The following is an 18935-nucleotide window of genomic DNA, read 5'->3' as shown; positions in this document are numbered from 1 at the left end:
ATACTTGTACTTCATATATATAACCTAAGAATGCATAAATTATCTTCTATATCCATACATTTTCTTTGATAATCGTCGGAAATGCAAATAAGATACTACATTTTAGCCTCCAGAAAAATACTAATTTCTTCATGACTCGCCAATAAGTCAGACATAGAGTTTTAGACCAATATTTAACTCCCAAAATACCCTCTTACAGGTGAGTATATACGGTATTTTAACTTTTTAGCTCACCTGAGCCGAAGGCTCAAGTGAGCTTTTTTGATCACATTTTGTCCGTCGTCCTTCCGCCTGTCCGTCCGTCCTTCTGTCTGTAAACTTTTCACATTTTTGACTTCTTCTCAAGAACCAATGGGCCAATTTAAACCAAACTTGGTACGAAGCATTCTTGGGTGAAGGGAGGTATAAATTGTTAAAATGAAAGGCCAAGTCCCCTTACAAGGGGAGATAATCAAGAAAAGACAAAAATAGGGTGGGGTCACTAAAAAATCTTCTTCTCAAGAATCACTGGGTCAGGAAAGCTGAAACTAATGTGGAAGCATCCTTGGATAGTGTGGATATTAAATTGTTAAAATCATAACCCCCGGGGGTAGGGCTGGGGCCACAATAGGGAATCCAAGTTTTACATAGAAATATATAGAACAAATCTTTAAAAATCTTCTATTCAAAAACCCCTGGGCTAGGAAAGCTGAAACATATGTGAAAGCATCTTTGGGTAATGTAGATATAAAATTGTTAAAATCATGACCCCCAGGGGTAGGGCGGGGCCACAATAGGGAATCCAAGTTTTATATAGAAATATATAGAACAAATCCTTAAAATCTTCTACTCAAGAACCACTGGGCCAGGAAAGCTGAAACATATGTTAAAGTATCCTTGGATAGTGTGGATATTAAATTGTTAAAATCATAACCCCCGAGGGTAGGGCTGGGGCCACAATAGGGAATCCAAGTTTTACATAGAAATATATAGAACAAATCTTTAAAAATCTTCTATTCAAAAACCCCTGGGCTAGGAAAGCTGAAACATATGTGAAGCATCTTTGGGTAATGTAGATATAAAATTGTTAAAATCATGACCCCCAGGGGTAGGGCGGGGCCACAATAGGGAATCCAAGTTTTATATAGAAATATATAGAACAAATCCTTAAAATCTTCTTCTCAAGAACCACTGGGCCAAGAAAGCTGAAACATATGTTAAAGTATCCTTGGATAGTGTGGATATTAAATTGTTAAAATCATAACCCCCGGGGGTAGGGCTGGGGCCACAATAGGGAATCCAAGTTTTACATAGAAATATATAGAATAAATCTTTAAAAATCTTCTATTCAAAAACCCCTGGGCTAGGAAAGCTGAAACATATGTGAAAGCATCTTTGGGTAGTGTAGATATTAAGTTGTTAAAATCATGACCCCCGGGGGTAGGGCGGGGCCACAATAAGAAATCCAAATTTTACATAGAAATATATAGAACAAATCTTTAAAAATCTTCTTCTCAAGAACCACTGGGCCAGGATACCTGAAACTTATATGGAAGAACCCTCGGGTAGTGTAGATTCTAAAGTTTTAAAATCGTAAAAGGGAAGGGGGTAGTGGGGCATGATAGGTAAAGCAAGATGTGAATCTGGTAAAGAACTGCATCACCCAAGTTACTCAGGTGAGCGATGTGGCCTCTTGTTTATGTTTTTGTATCATCAATCTGAAATGCCCTTTCTGTTACAGAGGATGAGTATACTTTGTACGTATCCACCGGTAACCTACACTTGGCAGACACATCAGCTGATGTGTCGTGTAATCTGATTGGTGAATGGGGAGATACAGGGTCAAGGTTACTGGCAAAATCAACCAATCAGGTGCCATTCAGGCAGGGACAGGTGAGAAACAACTTATGTTTCTACATTAAATTGTTTTGGTCGATCCTTTTACAATGTATTCAATGAAGGGGGAAAGATTAAGGTCCCTCTTGATAATTTTTGACTCGTATGGCCATGCAAAATTTGCCAAGGGAGAGCTGCAAATTTTTGTCCTATACTCGGCACTCAGGGCCTTTGGGCAGTAAGAGATCTTTTTCATGCCAGCACCTACTGCAAAAATGAGACCCCCGTTTATACGATCTCATCCAAAAGACCGGTCTCCATGTCCCGTAGTGGGATTCAAACCCAACTGTGGAATCAAACCATGGCTTAAGGATCAACTCCTTGCTTTGTGACTCTAGAGCAGGCGCTTGAACACTTTTTCAAAGACAAAAAATCCAAGTCATTAAAGATTATTCATAGCACTGAATTTTAAATACTTTTTCCTACAGGTTGATGAGTTTAAGATTCGGGGTCTGGAGCTTGGAAAGCTAAGGGAGGTTGTGGTCAGTCACACAGAACGGGGTCGTGGACGAGGTTGGTTCTGTGACCGGGTCGTGGTGAAGTCCACTCTGTCCAATGTTCTAAAGGTCTTCCCCTGTAACCAATGGCTGGACACGGGCTGTGAGGACCGACAACTGGTCAGACATCTCCGTCCACTGGGTCAGATGCCGGTCAGCAATCCACCAGTCAGAGGCAAATCTAGTCAGTAGTCACTAGACTAATCAAGTCAATAGTCACTACACAAATCAAGTCAGTAGTTACTAGACAAATCTAGTCAATAGTCAGTAGACAAATCAAGTCTGTATTCAACATAGGAAAATCAAATCAGTAGTCACTAGACAAATCTAGTCAATAGTCAATAGACAAATCAAGTCAGTAGTCACTAAATAAATCAAATCAGTAGTTAACACAGACAAATCAAATCAGTAGTCACTAGACAAACCTAGTCAATAGTCAGAAGACAAATCAAATCAGTAGTCAACACAGGTAAATTTAATCAATAGTCACTACATAAATCAAGTCAATAATCAATAGACAAACCTAGTCAATAGTTAAAAGACAAATCAAATCAGAAGTCAACAAATCAGTAGTCACTAGACAAATCAAGTCATTATTCACTAGTTAGTTGTCACTGGATAAATCAAAGTAGTAGTTAACACTGAAAATTCGAATCAGTAGTCACTAGACAAACCTAGTCAATAGTCAAAAGACAAATCAAATCAGTCTTCAACAAATCAGTAGTCACTAGACAATTTTAGTAAGTATTCAACAAATCAGTAGTCACTAGACAAATCAAGTCATTATTCACTAGACAAATCTAGTTAGTAGTCACTAGATAAATCAAATCAGTAGTTAACACAGAAAAATCAAATCAGTAGTCACTAGACAAAACTAGTCAATAGTCAAAAGACAAATCAAATCAGTAGTCAACAAATCAGTAGTCACTAGACAAATCAAGTCATTATTCACTAGACAAATCTAGTTAGTTTTCACTTGATAAATCAAATCAGTAGTTGCACAGACAAATCAAATCAGTAGTCACTAGACAAACCTAGTCAATAGTCAAAAGACAAATCAAATCAGTAGTCAACAAATCAGTAGTCACTAGACAAATCAAGGCAGTAGTCAATAGAAAAATCAGTAATAAACACAGACAAATCAAGTCAGTATGTAACTCGGGCATGTATAAAGATACAGATCATTTAATTTTTATGACTCTCCTCAATATATTAATTTGTTTTTCTATGACAATTACAAGTACATGCACATTGCAAACTTACATTACTGAAAATTAAGGAGCATTCTGGAGATGATTAAAGATCAGTGTAGCAGTGTTTTGTTTGACTGATGATTTAGAAATACTTTGTGATGGTCAGCATTGTAATGATTTGATTTCAGAGGGAGTCTGGATGTGTACCGTGAAGACGGCAGATATTGACCAACTTCCTGATGTGGCAAGAAATCGCAGCAGTAAATCGCGGGAAGTGTCCCTGACAGTTTACGGCAGTGATTCCGTACACGGGCCGGTGGAACTAATCAGCTCTCAGGGGGAACCCTTCTTACCAGGGCAGACGGATACGTTCTCTGTTAGTATTCACTGTCTGACATAATGTAGCTACAGTTAATCTGAAGATCTTTCATTGTGAATTGATAGCATTAATATATCAAATATATATGTTGTGTTTGAGAAAAGCAGAAAGTGTGAAGATTACAAACAAACAATCTTTAAAAAAACTACAAAAAGGAGGAAAGTTTTCTATGAAAATTTATCTAATAATGTTAAAAGTAAATAGATTAGTGTTATCATAGTTTGTAATTGTTTTTATAAAGAAGTTGTTACTATTTGTCTGCTGTGTTTTTCTTCCAGGACTTGACCTTTGGTGACCTTGGGAGGATCCAGAAGGTCAGGGTCAGTGCCGGCTACGAGCAGGACCCAGACACAGTGTGGACCGTAGAGAAGGTGAGAGGGTTAGGGCATGATTTATGTCAGACTCTCAGCAAATTTACAATTAAAGAAATATAGTCTGTACTGTAAACCAAGCTTTAGCAATAAAAATTTAAAATCATTTTAAAAATGAAGTCTGTAAAAAATTCTTTAGTGCAATTAAGTTTTCATCTATGGTGCAATTTATTCAGAGATTCCTTAAGCTCCTAGATGATCATGTGAATAAAATATAAATATTTTGCTTCTCCAGTTTAGGAGATCGGGTTCATGTAATAACATGTATATGTCTTGTGATTTTAGGTGACCTTGAAGGACCAAGACACCGGGGAGATCCTAGAATTTGACTTTTCCCGATGGATCGGAGAGTTGGGAGGGGATATCAGAAAAGAACTCCCCGTCATCAAAATGGGACAAGGAATCAAACAAGGTGAACATGTTGTCTGTGTAACTAGTGAAACATTAAGTGGGAATAGAAATATTATGATTTCTGCTAATGCTGATAGTAGAAAATTAAACAAGTTGAAAGTAAATCTTTTCCTTAAAAAGTTGTTAGTGTTATTTATATGAACATGTATTTAGAAAAATTGCCATAATTGTGGTAACGTGGATTAAGATCATGTTGACCTATATTTTCAGTTCTGCCGTACCACATACAGCTGTTTACAAGTGATGAAGAAATGGACGCTGGGACTGAATCCCACGTGTTTATCACACTTTACGGACAGGACGCAGACACTGGCAGACGACATCTCCACAGTAATGGCCGAAAAAACTTCCAGGCTGGTCAGGTAATGAAACTGAAGAAGATCGTCACTAGAGGTTTAGCTAAAATCAGTAAAAATCAGATATACCGTTTGTGGATTTCTACCTTATACATGATAAATTGGCTTCCCATACCTTTATATTTACAAGACTTATAAGATCATGGTAATTGTTATCATTAATGACTGTTATAAAATATTTTAAATATGTACTGTATACAGGGTTATTTTCGCCTCATGTAATTTTCGCCCTTTTGAACTTGTGAACAATTTTGCCCCATTTTATATTCGCCCAGTCATAGTTCTGTTTAAGAAATTATGGAGTGTAATTTGAATTCAAACCGTTTTAAATTCGCTAAATCAAGGAAAGGGCAAAAGAGGCGAAAATAAAACAGGGGCGTAAATTTCCTTGTATACAGTGTATATTTTAAAGGTTGACTCTTTTACACTACAAGTTGGTACTTCTCACTAATTACTGTTAGACAAAAAATATTTAATTTCTTGGTTCTCAGGCCCTCCCTCATCTCTTCCAAGGTTGCCTCATTGACCCTTTTTATTGCTAAATCAATCAAATAAAAACAACAAATGACCTCCCTCATCATTTTTGAGGTTTTGTACAATCTTAAAAGCTGCCTCTTCATGTTTTGGGGGCAATAAAAGTAAAAAAAAAATCCCTCCCTCATCATATTTCTTAAAAAAAGCCTGAGAACCAAGGAATTAATTTTGCATGGCCTTATATGTATTTTTTTGCAGGTTGACTCTTTCACTGTGGAAGCTGTAGATCTGGGAGAATTGGAGAAGATTGTGATCGCTAAGGGCCCTGGATTACCATGGTTACTAGACAAAGTGGTTGTCAAGGAGAGTCAATACAGTGCAGTCCAATACAACTTCCTGCATGGAAAGTAAGATCAATATCAGAAGTTTTACATATGGTTTTAAATAAAAACAAAATAATATGTTTACTATAGTGGAAATTATGTAGATTCTCCAAAACTTGTTGTCTGAATTTATAGGTGGATTGGGTCCAAAGACACAAAGAAGCAGGAAGTAGAAGAAACCATCAGACTGAGTACAACTGAACCGAGCGCTGTAGTCATTCCCGCCAACCAAATCAAAGATTTACCACAATCAAGTATGAGTACATGTTGGTTGATTTACATATTAGTAACTACAAAATTCTAAAAGGTTATTGATATGGTACCTGAAATATTTAAAACTTTATAAGAAATCTGTAAATGTTTTCCATTATCAGTTATCAGTCTTTTATTCTTTTGATTTACATGTATACCATAAGCTTTAAACATACTGGTGGGTGGACAGCAACCAAGCCCCAGGATCATGAACCATCTTAAGCTTATGTCAAAATCTTAACTATTTAACAATACTGTTATACAAAAGTGTTGTTCTCTGCAAATTAGAGATTAATTCAATAAATCATAAAGTATCTTACACAAGATTGAAAATTTGACTGAAGTCTAAGTTTGTTTCATGATCCATGGGCCTGTATTATTTGCTAAAATCAATGCTACATTCTTTCGAAATTATTCTGTAACTTTAGATGGGGCATGGAAGATCAGTACAGACACGGGGGGCCAGAAAGGGGGAGTGCCTCTGGATCTTGTGGTCACATTCATCGGCAGCGAGGGGGAAAGTGAGCTTTGTCCACTCAAGTCCTCCAGAGAAAACCCTTTCCAGATCGGACAGAAGGATGTGTGTGAGGTCAGTGTTGTCTTGGTAACAACAACAACAAAATTAACAAGAAAAAATAATATTGAAATTTTTATGAAAATGTGTTGGACAGGGATATTTCAATATTATTACCATCTGCTTTATTGTAGATCAAGTTTGCAGCAGATATAGGAGAACTTTATAAGCTTCGGCTCGGTTACCTTGACATCACAAAAAAGAAAGGCTGGTTACTTAGAAGGGTAAGCACTGAACACTGAATTCTATGTGTGTGTGTATTTATACAACAGTGTCTGTATTAGCCATGATGATGTCTTTACATGATGATTTATCTATTAATTAACTATTACAGATAACTTGTGAGGACTTGGACACAGGGGACATGTTTACCTATGACCTCAATGACTGGGTCATGGTGGACGAGAAGTCTGATGGATGGAGGGAAATACCTGTCCACTGGCCGGCCCTCCCCATACCTAAAGGTAATCTGACGACCCTCCCCATTCCTAAAAGTAAAGTCTGATGACCCTTCCCATTCTCCAAATATTTAAGATGTGAGATTGAATACTTGAAACTTAATTTCCATGATTAAACCAGAATTTGATGTACAGCCAGATGAATGAGAGATGTTTTGTTGTATAACAGTGTTGAAGTACCAGGTGATCACCTATTCTTAAGGACCGCTTCACACAGGACCAGGTCAGTACAATAAAACGACTTCTGAAACATTCCCTGTGTTTGGACCAGGTCAGTACAATCTAAAACGACTTCTGAAACATTCCCTGACGGCAGCCTGGGCAGCTCTGGAAAACGACTTCTGAAACATTCCCTGACAAACAAGGACCGCTTCACACAAGACCAGGTCAGTATCTAAAACGACTTCTGAAACATTCCCTGACAAACAAGGACCGCTTCACACAGGACCAGGTCAGTACATTCCCTGATCTTCACACAGGACCAGTGTTCTAAAACGACTTCTGAAACATTCCCTGACAAACAAGGACCGCTTCACACAGGACCAGGTCAGTACAATCTAGAGTGTTTCTGTACAGATATCCCCCCAGCAAGAGTGTCTGAATGAGAATGATGTGTGTACATTGTTTTTAATGGTAATCAAAGATTGTGGTGGTATTAAAGTGTATATTTTGCATGCTGTATATATAGAATTATTTGTTTACATTCTGTGTCCCCTGTAGGTGGACCAGTTTGAAGTGGAGGCTGTAGACCTGGGAACCCTACAGAAGGTGGTCATTGGACATGATAGTCTAGGAGAAGGTTTGTATGACTCTACAGATTCTTCCTTTGATTCAAACTTTCCATTTATTGAGAAATATACATGAGAACTTTCTTTAAAAAAAAAATTAAAAAAAAAAAAGGTGGTTGTGATGGATTCTTTTGTTATGTTACAATCAGTAAGTCAAGACAATTTGAAGCTCAATAAGGTTTTATTTGATTACTCTGAAACCATTGAAATTTGTGGTTGTGATGGAATTTTTACTAATGTTTAATTCACTGATTTATGATTCTGATGGTGATATTATATAATAAAAATTTATACAAAGGATTCAATAAAGCAAGACACTGAAAAATATATCTTTCTTGAGGATGTTTGTTCAATAAAATTCATGAACATTGGTACCAACAAAAAGATATATAACATTTTTGATTATATCACAAATGTAAAAGTTTCTATTTGAAAAATGGGGGAAACAGGGGGTCCTTGGGCTCGTGGGTGAGCAGTGTTTAATTCACTGATTTATGGGGATTTAATTTCATGGTTAACTCGGTTGCTAAGCAAAAGTAAACAACATATATATAGAAAGCATTTTTGGATTATTTGTGTACATTTTAATGATTTTGAATAAATCTAAATTTTCCTTTAATTTTAAAAATGTTATAACATTCTTGGAGATGTAAATTGTCCTATGAAAGTTCGGCATCGGGTGACATAACACTCCAGGTCCCCCACAAAAAGATATATATGTATAATGTCCTTTCAGGCTTGAGGATGTAATCTGTGTGTTGTATAAGTCCATTAGGTTTTACCTATATTTAAATTTATAGGAAATTGTTGTGTATTTGTACAGTTAATTCAATGAGTTTATTTAGGTTATACCTTTATCTTCATTCAATGTAAATGCACTGTTTATTTGTACAGTTGGTTGGATGAGGGAGAGGAAGATGCTAAGATAGAGAGGACCCTGCTATTGTCTGAGGAAGTGGTGTTTGAAGATGACATGCCCCCCACACTACAAGTTAAAAGTCCCTCCCCAGTAGCGAGGCAGAAATCGGTGACACCAGCACCCAGAGAGAAGACCAAGACCCCAACACCTACTCCAAGACAGAAAACGAAAACTCCCACACCAGTCCCCAGGGAGAAGTCAAAAAGTCCTGAGCCAACACCACAGGAGAAAGCCAAAACTCCCTCCCCACCACCAAAACAGAAGACAAAAAGTCCCTCTCCACTTCCACTGAAATCTCCCTCCCCACCCCTGGTCGTAGCTTCTGAAGATGTGTCTGATAAAGTAGATTCTCCAAAACCTGCTTCATCAGAACAAGAGAAGACAGCCTCACCAGGAGCTGGGGATGAAAAGCCGGTGTCTCCCAAACCAAGTGAAGAAGAACCAGACCAACCCACAGCTGATGAAGAAGTGAAAAAGTCAGACACACCAGAGGATGAGGAACCAAAATCAGAGATTCCTGAGAAGACAGACGCAGATAAACCAGAGGACCTGGAAAGTAAACCAGAAATGGTGGAAGATAAACCAGACGAGGTGGAAGTTACAGCTGAACAGACAGATCAACAGAAAGCTGAACCGGAGAAAGCAGTGGAAGAGAACAAACCACCCACACCTCAACCACAGGGTAAACTTATAACCTGGCCTGGGGCCATAAAACTTACCTGAGCTCACCTTTGGTCACCTTAAGTCTCACCTTTACCACAGGAATATATAGTGAAAAAGTGAGACTGAGCTTGTCCAAGTTTTATGGCCCTAGAGCCTGGTCACATATAACATGGTCATTAACAGTACGTGTACTGAATTTGGTACATATAGATTGTTGAAGGTCTAAATAGCTAAGTATCATTTTTATTGCATCACCTAATTTGATAATGCCCTATTTCTTCACCAGAGGGCACTGTGAAAGTTTACGTGACAACTAGTGCAGCCCCAGACTGCGGAACCAATGACCAAGTGACCTTGACCGTGTATGGAGATGCGGGGAATTCTGGTCCCCTCACTCTAGGGGAACCAAACAAGGGGTATTTCCAGCCAGGACAAACCGATGAATTCTTAGTAAGTCTAGAATTAACACTTGGTAATTTTTGCTTAATGTTTGATTGAAGTCCTCCATTATTTGACAAGGGTATTCCACTGAGATTAACACTTCTACTTTTTGTAGGTCAATTTTGACACAGAAGAACTCGGAGGAATCCGTAAAATCCGGATTGAGCACGATAATCCGCACACACAGTCTGGATGGGGTCTGGACAAGGTACTGCCTATTAGATATTTATCTTCCACTTTCATTGAACATAAATTGGGTGCAATAAACTTTTTTAAGATATTAATTAAGAGTTTGTTCATGTTTGTTTTTTTTATTTTTAGGTTATCCTGCACAACCTAAAGTCTGATGAGAGATACGAGTTCCACATCGGTAAATATCTGTCCTTCTCCGGTGAATACGGTGACATCGCAGTCGAGGTGCCGGCAGAGAATGACTCCCGTGACTTCTGGCCAGGTATGTAGAATGTCGATTTCTGGTCAGGCCTATAGTGATCAATGAACACAAAGAGTCTTACTGGGCCCTGCCAAACTTTGAATAACTGCCAATCAGAATCTTTGATGATTTTTTTCTTTCAATGTTTGTTTCAGGATTTGGTAAGAAAACATAAGAAAGTCATTAATATTAAATTATTTATTTTAATTAATAATTAAGTCACTGTTAATTAATAATTAGAATTTCTCCCTTTCCTTTCTACTCATTGTTGTAGAATTAGGTGGTGTTGGCAGTTCTGTTATCTATTTTTGTTACTATTTTTATTGTTACATAAGTCAATATTTCTCTTCATATGTAATAGGATAAAAATAAAAATATTAAGATTATTAGTAACAATTAAGATTAATTTGCTTTGGGAAGTTAAGTTTCAATTATTATTCACAGAAGGTACAAAATTCTACAGTAAACTGACATTTCATTAAGAATCTAATTCATCAACCACTAGGTTTTATCTATGTTTTCACCATTACTATTTTAATGATTCACAATAAAGTTGTGTCCCTTGTTTCCTTAACCTTAATTCCCACTCTGTCCCTTATTCCAAATTTTGAATGTTATTAAATGTTAACATTTATTTAATTTACAAATATCAGACAAGATAATCCATATTTCAATAAAAATTGAATGATAAATTTATGAAAGAAAACACAAGACAACAGCACTGCATGTCTGTTCTTCTTGCTAAATGATTCAGCTTCATCTTCTTCAGTTCGCCATTATGTGGTTGCCGTGGAGACAGGAACAGAGGAGAATTCTGGAACAGATGCCACAGTTCACATCACGCTATTCGGGACTCTGGGTGACACAGGCAGGCGCTACCTGATCAACAACAAAGAACAAAACAAGAAATTCAGGACGGGAAAAGTTAGAGTTTTTTGTTTACATTGCAGACCATATTATGAGAGTTCTCAAGAATTACAAACATTTAACAACTTTTACAATTAGTTCTGGAGAATCACTTAAGAAATCACTGTCTAGCTAGTATAGTATGCCAGGGCATCAACCATTGTTGGAAACATGGGATAAGTATGGTAGAATTATCAAAAAATCAACTCTGCTAACTTTCAATGAGCTATCACATAGAAAAAAAATCAGAAATGGAAATATAAATACTTAACAACTTTAAATTATCTTTTTTTCAGGTGGACACATTCATTGTTGAAGCTGTTGATCTAGGACGCCTGGAAAACATTATAATAGGGCATGATGGGAAGGGAATGGAGGGGGCGTGGTTCCTTGAGAAAGTGTCTGTAAAAGAGGGAGTTGATGCCAAACACAAATATATCTTCACATGTAACAGGTAAAGATACCCAGTGGGTACACAGGAGAAAAAGAGACCTGTATAGAAAAATCCCTTGTATAATGATAGAGAGTCAATACGTTTATTGATAACGACTCATTGAAATCTTTCCATTCACAGCTTGTTACAGGATGAAGAGGACTATGGTATTGTGGAGGTCGAGCTTTACATGGACAGGATGGAGAAGGAAAACTCTAACTTACAGAAACAGAACCTGAATACTGTTGATGGGGAGGACTCCAAAGTGGATGGAGGGGAGGAATCCAAGGGAGAAGGAGGGGAACAGGGGAGGGATGAGGAGATTAAAGAGGACCTGAGGAGTACAGAGGGTGGGGGAATAAAAGAGGATGAAGTGACTGATACAAACAAAGAAGAGGTGATAAAGGATACCACTACAGAGAGTAGACAGGGTGAGGACGTGACTGAGGACCAGAATATTGAGGACAATAAATCTGGAATTGAAGACAATACAGAAAGTGAAAATAAGAATAGTGTCCCTGAGGACCACTATGTAGATTTGAATAAAAATGAAAGCGAGGGCAAAACAGAAAGTGGAATTCAGAATAAAATCAATGAGGATGATGTAGACAATGATAAAAGAAATGAGGACACAAGTAAAGCCAAAAATGAGGACCAGGGAGAAGTTAATGAGGACATCAATGTAGACCATGAAATAGAGAGTGAGGACAAACATAAAACTGAACGTGAGGACACAAAGAAAACTGAAAGTGAGGCCACTAACAAAACTGAAAGTGAGGCCACAAATAAAACTGAAAGTGAGGACCAGATTAAAGCCACTGAGGACAAAAGTTGATACAAAGAAGAATGATATATAGCATATTATACTCTGGTTCTATGTATGCACTTCACTATGCAATCCTTTGTTCTATGTCACAATACTTAGCAAACACTCTAGTGCCAAATGATATTTCTGTCATGTCTGTTACAACAGAGTTTCATCCTTCCAGAGACATCACCTTTCTATAATTATTCACTATTAAATTAATTTTTTTTCACTTCATGAGTAATAGTATATATCAAAATCTTCCTGTGATAATCAAAATGTCTGTGATAATGAGAGTCTGTATTCTGTTTATATTTGTATACAATATTTTTATTCATTTTGACCACCGATCTACTTTTAGTATTGTTGTCATCAAGCGAATTTTATTTCCTTTGTATAATTATTTGTCATTTTATGAAATTGTTAATATTGTATGCTTCATGTGTGTATATCACATTAATATATATTTATAAACTTTGATAATCTGGTAGTAGCTGATAATTGTCAAGGGTAGTTGTTTGTGTATTATCTCTGTTTAGTTATGTATGTTGAAGGAGATTATTATCAGTGAAAAATATAAAATGTTTCATTATTAATTGTATAGTAATTATATCACTAATAAGGGGTTCCATTTCATCTCAAACCTATCATTGTAATACTTTTTACTTGATGATAATTTTTTTTATATAATAAAAGTTCATATCAGGTACAAAGGTACTTTGAAGAAACTTGTTTGATTTAATTTTAAGCATATATGTTTTTTGGGAAAATTTGAAAATAAAGCCCCCATTTCTGTGCAACTACAGTTAAGTAAAACATTAAAAAAAAAAAAAAAACAATGTGTGAAGCATCATAGATGTACAAGTTTTATTTACATACATTCTAAAATTACTCCATTCTGAAAATCCACTTTGACACAGCATATTTAATCAGTAAAGTCTAGTCTAATTTTACATTATACATTTATCTATAATATTACCGATTCAAGATAGTTATCATAAAAAGGCACAGGTAATATCAGTACTTCAGTACTACGAAAGGAAAGTAAATGTCTGGATTTTTTCTATACTATATTTATAGCATCTGAAAATTTCCATATCAAAATGGACTCCATTAGAAACCCACAAATGTAAGTTTTAAACTCTAACAATGTTTAGATCATCTAAATCAGTGCATTCTACTGACAGAAAAAATATAATTTTAAGTTTTTACACTATCGTTTAAAAACATCTGATACAAAATAATAAATAAATAAGACAATTACCGGGTACATTTATTATTTATATTATGATTCATAAATGTAAAAAAAATATCAAAATAAAAAAATAACATAGTCTAGAATCGAATTTTTTAAAAATAAAAACATAAGTAAATAAACTTATCAATGGTAATAATTATATTATTCACAAAAGTGAAACATTAATGAAACAAGCTTAAGAATATCAATTCCACTTCAATCGTTCTCAGTACTACAGCCATAGAACACATATCCGAGTCAGTGTTTGTGGGACTGTGTCATATAGTGGGGACCTCACGACTGGTGACCATGAGGAGAGATATGGTGGACATCAAGGAGATGGTGGGAAATCAAGTGACAACAAGTGATGAGTGGAGTGGGATGTTGAGTGGAAGTCACAGAGAAGGATTTAGACTGGAAGGATCAGATGTAGACTATATGATCTGGCCAAATAATTACCGTGTGATCTGGAAATTATCTCAGACTCAGTATTACAACACACAAAGACAAACACTGATCCTCTGTGACTGTTCTGATAGTCCACCAGGATTTACTTTGTTATATTTACTGTCACCTAGCATGGACAGAGAAATCCGGGGATCTTGTGTAAGAATGAATAGCAGATATTATGTATCTAGTTCTAAATACAGACAGATCATGTGTTCTGCATCACTTGACTCCACTCCACATGGACCCTGTGCCAGTAGAAGAATTGGAGCACAAGAATTTGATAACGCCCTCTCTTTTGTTTGTGACTTTTGGCCTCCATCTGCCTCCTCATGGATAGACAGATGTCACTCATGGCCACAGCCTCATGTTGCTGATGATATAGTGAAAAATGGATGTCACTTTGTAGCAATTGGACATAAGCTAGGAAGACATGAAGATCATGAATGGCGAATATCTTTCTCTTTGGCTGAACAAAAACTTGTGTATGTAATGAACCACTGTCAATTCTTAACTTACGGCTTACTTAAATTGTTTTTAACAGAAATAATGAACAATGGACTGGATGATGAAGATAAATTACTGTGTTCCTATCACATGAAGACAGCAGTTTTCTGGGTGATTCAACAAAATACAATACCTCACTGGTGTCCGCAAAATCTCCTGGAGTGTTTCTGGGTCTGTTTTAAACTCATCCTCAAATGGGTGTATGAGGGGGTCTGTCCTAACTTTTTCATTCCAGGCAACAACATGTTTCTAAGTAAAATTCATGGCGTCAAACAACACCAATTATTTTCAAGACTGTACGGGATGTATGAGAGGGGATTCGAATTTCTGCTACACAGTCTATACAGTCTCTCCATTAGGTCTTGTATTATAGACTTCCTCCAAAACCCAGAAAACTCTATTGGTATAGAAGATTATACTCTGATTTCTGAGGCTGATTTTGATAGATTGCTATTTGGTGAAACACTACGTTATTACTTAATACAGAAATTGGACATACAAAGCTGCATAAGATTCAGATATCTACAAACAATAGAACAGATGATAGAATCTCCAATCTTGACGCAGTATCAAGTCGTTATGCTACAGAACATTACTGCTTTCGTCCTTCAGAGTACTGCTTTTATATTACATATGGGAACTTACACACTTCAAAACAAACTGAGGTATAGAGCTGACAAAATCTCCTGTTACATGCTGAAATTAGCAGCCAAGTTTGGTTGTATTACTGACATGCTGTACATAGCCATGTATTATTACAAGACGCTTAGATACAAGGAAGCTTTATCTATTATAGAGATTACCAAGGTCAAATTAGCACAGCCTTATGTGATGTATCACGATTATTTGAATACAGAGATGTATACTGAGGCTGTAGGGGGACAGTCCTGGTCTGCAAAAATGAGACAGGCTTTAGCATCGGATATCAGACTTGACATTAGAATCCATTACATCATTGAACTTATACCTGAACAACAGTCTGCTCTACAGAATACTTGCCGTACATTATATATCCCACCCTATATACTGTTATACATGCTAGAGATTTTGTGCTACAGACAAGAAAACACAATGAGAGCACAGACAGCTCTAGATAATCTACAGACCCTAATTGACTTTGAACAGAGACAGCTTATACCTACAATAAACAGAGACATATCGTGGCAGATTCTAGGGATCTGTCAACAGGTGACAGGGAACCTCCAGGCTGCTTTATACTCATACCAACAATCTCTCAAACAAGAACCATTCAACAAAATACAAACAGCTACAGGAATGAGAATACAGGAAATTTGTCAATGGAATCCCTCAATTACTTAAATGAAAGACATCTGAAGGAGATCACCAGATTATTTCTTCTGGTTTCATTTTTTCTTTAGTCAGTATTTTATTTACTATTATAAAGCTAATAAAAAGCCTATAATGAATAACTCCTAAATGTGGAAGAATTCAATATCATGCCATTTCATTGAACGCTGAGGTTACAATACATTTAAGGGTATTCAGCTGGGAAACATTCTGCATTGGAGTGTTCCATGTCAAATGCCCTTTTGCAATCTAATTAAAATTAGATCTTTGATCCGCTCCAGTTTCATCGCTACACAAAGTGTAGCGATCAAACTGAAGCGGATCAAAGATTTAATTTTAATTAGATTGGACCTTTTGTAAACAAAATTGTCTGTCAACCATTCAATGGCAAACTGCATTGTGACATCATAAAAGTGGGTAATGGAAAAAAATTCAATTAGAGGTATCCATGGGAAAAAAGGGTTGACATGTCATAAAAAGTATCTAATATTTTCTTTGTCTTTCCACTTACGTTACCCTTGTTATGTAAATTAAAACGTTGGATGCTAATAAATAAAACTATTAAAATCCACCAGTCTTTTCCATGAGGTCAATGTACATCTTCACCAAACCAGACATGGTGATCTGAAATTCATGAATTCAATCGATAAATCAACAAAGAATTGAAATTGCATGTTGTACATGTTGTATGTAGTGCAAATAATAATTTGACATGAGTCTTTGTTTATATCATGATCAAAAGGAAACTAAACAGCTGATTAACGTAAACGTGAGATGAGCTTGGTTTGTGGGTACCAATATGATGTATCACTTAAATACAGATTTTCTGCCATTTCTTTCCCCTGAGATACTAGGTCTTATCAGGTGAAGCACGCTTTTCTTTTTAGAGTAACTTGGAAATTGTTCTTGTCAAGAATTTTAAACATTATTGCATGATTTCCGCTCATTTCTATTTGCTTAGAGTAACATGCAAGAATATTTTTCACATCCTTTAAAGAGTCTATGAAGTGTAGACATGCTTGAAATAACAATATTTTCCTTCAAAACATTTAAAGTGATTAAAGAAGAAATATATCTACAAGCTGCAAAGAAGAAATAGAGGAAAATTATGTGAAATAATGCTTTTTCTTTTCAGAGTTCAGACTGTATTTCATAAATTCATTGGATTTTTCTTTGAATAAACGTCTTCTTCCTATGACTCTTGTCTTGTCCTAACCTCATACTCAGTACAATATTTTCATGTTGTTGTACAGAGATTATAAGTTCTATTTCCACTTTGTTGTAGAAAGATTAAGTTCTATTTTCATTTTTTTGTACAAAGATTAAGTTTTATTTGCATGTTGTTGGACAAAGATTAAGATCTATTTTCATGTTGCTGTACAAAGAATAAGTTCTATTTCCACTTTGTTGTACAAAGATTAAGTTTTATTTTCATTTTTTTGTACAAAGATTAAGTTTTATTTGCATCTTGTTGTACAAAGATTAAGTTTTATTTGCATCTTGTTGTACAAAGATTAAGTTTTATTTGCATCTGTACAAAGATTAGGTTCTATTTGCATGTTGTTGTAGAGAGATTATTTTCTATTTGCATGTTGCTGTACAAAGATTAAGTTCTATTTCCATTTTGTTGTACAAAGATTAAGTTTTATTTGCATGTCGTTGTAGAGAGATTATTTTCTATTTGCATGTTGCTGTACAAAGATTAAGTTCTATTTTCATGTTGCTGTACAGAAATTATTTTCTATTTGCATGTTGTTGTACAAAGTTTAAGATCTATTTGCATGTACGAAGATAAAATTCTATTTGCATGTTGCTGTACAGATATATAAGCTCTGTTTGCTTGTACCATAGTTAGGTGTGATTTCTTTAGTTAAAAGTATGGGTTTTTTATACATAACCCACACTTTTCTACAACTCCGCCCATCAAGTCAGGACAAAAAGAAGTATATAAAATCATGCACATGTACAAAATGAAACAATCATCTCGGCTTGTTGTACCAAATTCAGGTGATTAAAAAGAGTAAAAGTTATCAATAAATTATTGTAGACAGCATTATATGTGTAATAATTAACAATAAAAAACGGGCATTAATACTTTGTCTTTCATTAAAATATGGGGAAAACACTTCAGAAATCGCCTGAGTTTTTATTTTTTTTTCTTAATAGTGTCATGACCAGGGTGAAGTTAGCTTAGTAGATTCCAATATCGTTCTTTTCAAAACCAACAAAGGAAACACGGTACATACAATAAACATTTCAATCAACGTACTACAACTGTGCACGACAAAGTATGTATCGGGTTAACAAAAAATTAACTAAGCTTATCATAGATTTAAATTATTTGATTTCGACATTTGAAATTTAGAGAGAAGAAAAATCATATCAAATCAAGATAACAATCTGATTTAAACGAGATCCTCGATCCGCTCCTTATTTTTTATGGTCGCTACACGAGGCGACCATTAAAATTAAAGGAGTGGGTCGAGGATCTGATTTTAATCAGATTGATCAACACAGTAATCTCATTGGAACCAAACTTGTTAATTTTTCAATTACATAAATCAAGCAAACTTTTTTAAACGGACTTAGATATATCTGATTTTTATTTCGCCCACGTGGCCCAGTGGTTAAAGCGCCTGCCCTAGGGTTGCAAAGTAAGGAGTGGAATCCCACTGTGGAACGTGGAGACCGGTCCTTCAGATGAGGTTGTATAAACTAAGGTTCCGCGTCGCAGATGTAAAAATTCTCGAGAAGAACTTTAAACAAAATACAATCAATATTTTAAAAGTATTCATGTATAGTATACAAGGTACTTACCCTATAAT

The 18935-nt window shown here is 35.8% G+C and overlaps 2 protein-coding genes across 2 annotated transcripts in view; both read left to right on the top strand.

Moving 5' to 3' along the window:
• Nucleotides 1–12937, top strand: part of LOC134234600 (lipoxygenase homology domain-containing protein 1-like) — a 42929-nt gene extending 29992 nt beyond the window's left edge. The window contains 22 exon segments of the mRNA XM_062716674.1: nt 1721–1872; nt 2304–2556; nt 3754–3941; nt 4223–4315; nt 4601–4727; nt 4937–5088; nt 5815–5963; nt 6075–6193; nt 6620–6780; nt 6900–6989; nt 7100–7229; nt 7393–7446; nt 7500–7609; nt 7944–8067; nt 8480–8486; nt 8906–9612; nt 9880–10043; nt 10150–10242; nt 10356–10488; nt 11237–11391; nt 11670–11827; nt 11948–12937. Of these exon segments, the coding sequence (XP_062572658.1) occupies nt 1721–1872; nt 2304–2556; nt 3754–3941; nt 4223–4315; nt 4601–4727; nt 4937–5088; nt 5815–5963; nt 6075–6193; nt 6620–6780; nt 6900–6989; nt 7100–7229; nt 7393–7446; nt 7500–7609; nt 7944–8067; nt 8480–8486; nt 8906–9612; nt 9880–10043; nt 10150–10242; nt 10356–10488; nt 11237–11391; nt 11670–11827; nt 11948–12641 (4013 nt within the window). The 3' untranslated portion in view covers nt 12642–12937.
• A 777-nt stretch (nt 12938–13714) lies between these two features.
• Nucleotides 13715–16186, top strand: LOC134234585 (uncharacterized). The gene is made up of 2 exons (XM_062716663.1): nt 13715–13740; nt 14079–16186. The coding sequence occupies exons 1-2, from the start codon at nt 13715–13717 to the stop codon at nt 16120–16122; spliced, it is 2070 nt and encodes a 689-aa protein (XP_062572647.1). The 3' UTR covers nt 16123–16186.
• Nucleotides 16187–18935: the final 2749 nt, after the last annotated feature.

The sequence above is a fragment of the Saccostrea cucullata genome, unplaced genomic scaffold, assembly GCF_032062105.1.
Source record: "Saccostrea cucullata isolate Sc308-1 unplaced genomic scaffold, CSIRO_AGI_Scuc_v1 ctg571, whole genome shotgun sequence".
NCBI lineage: Eukaryota > Metazoa > Mollusca > Bivalvia > Ostreida > Ostreidae > Saccostrea > Saccostrea cuccullata.
The sequence above is the reverse complement of the archived record's forward strand: the minus strand, read 5'-3'. Positions and strand labels throughout refer to the sequence as shown.

What these genes read in the sequence shown, in the direction of transcription:
- LOC134234585 (XM_062716663.1), top strand. Translation starts at nt 13,715, where the DNA reads ATGGACTCCATTAGAAACCCACAAAT. An exon ending in TCCATTAGAAACCCACAAAT is followed by an intron (nt 13,741 to 14,078) that starts GTAAGTTTTAAA and finishes AATCGTTCTCAG; the next exon opens with TACTACAGCCATAGAACACA.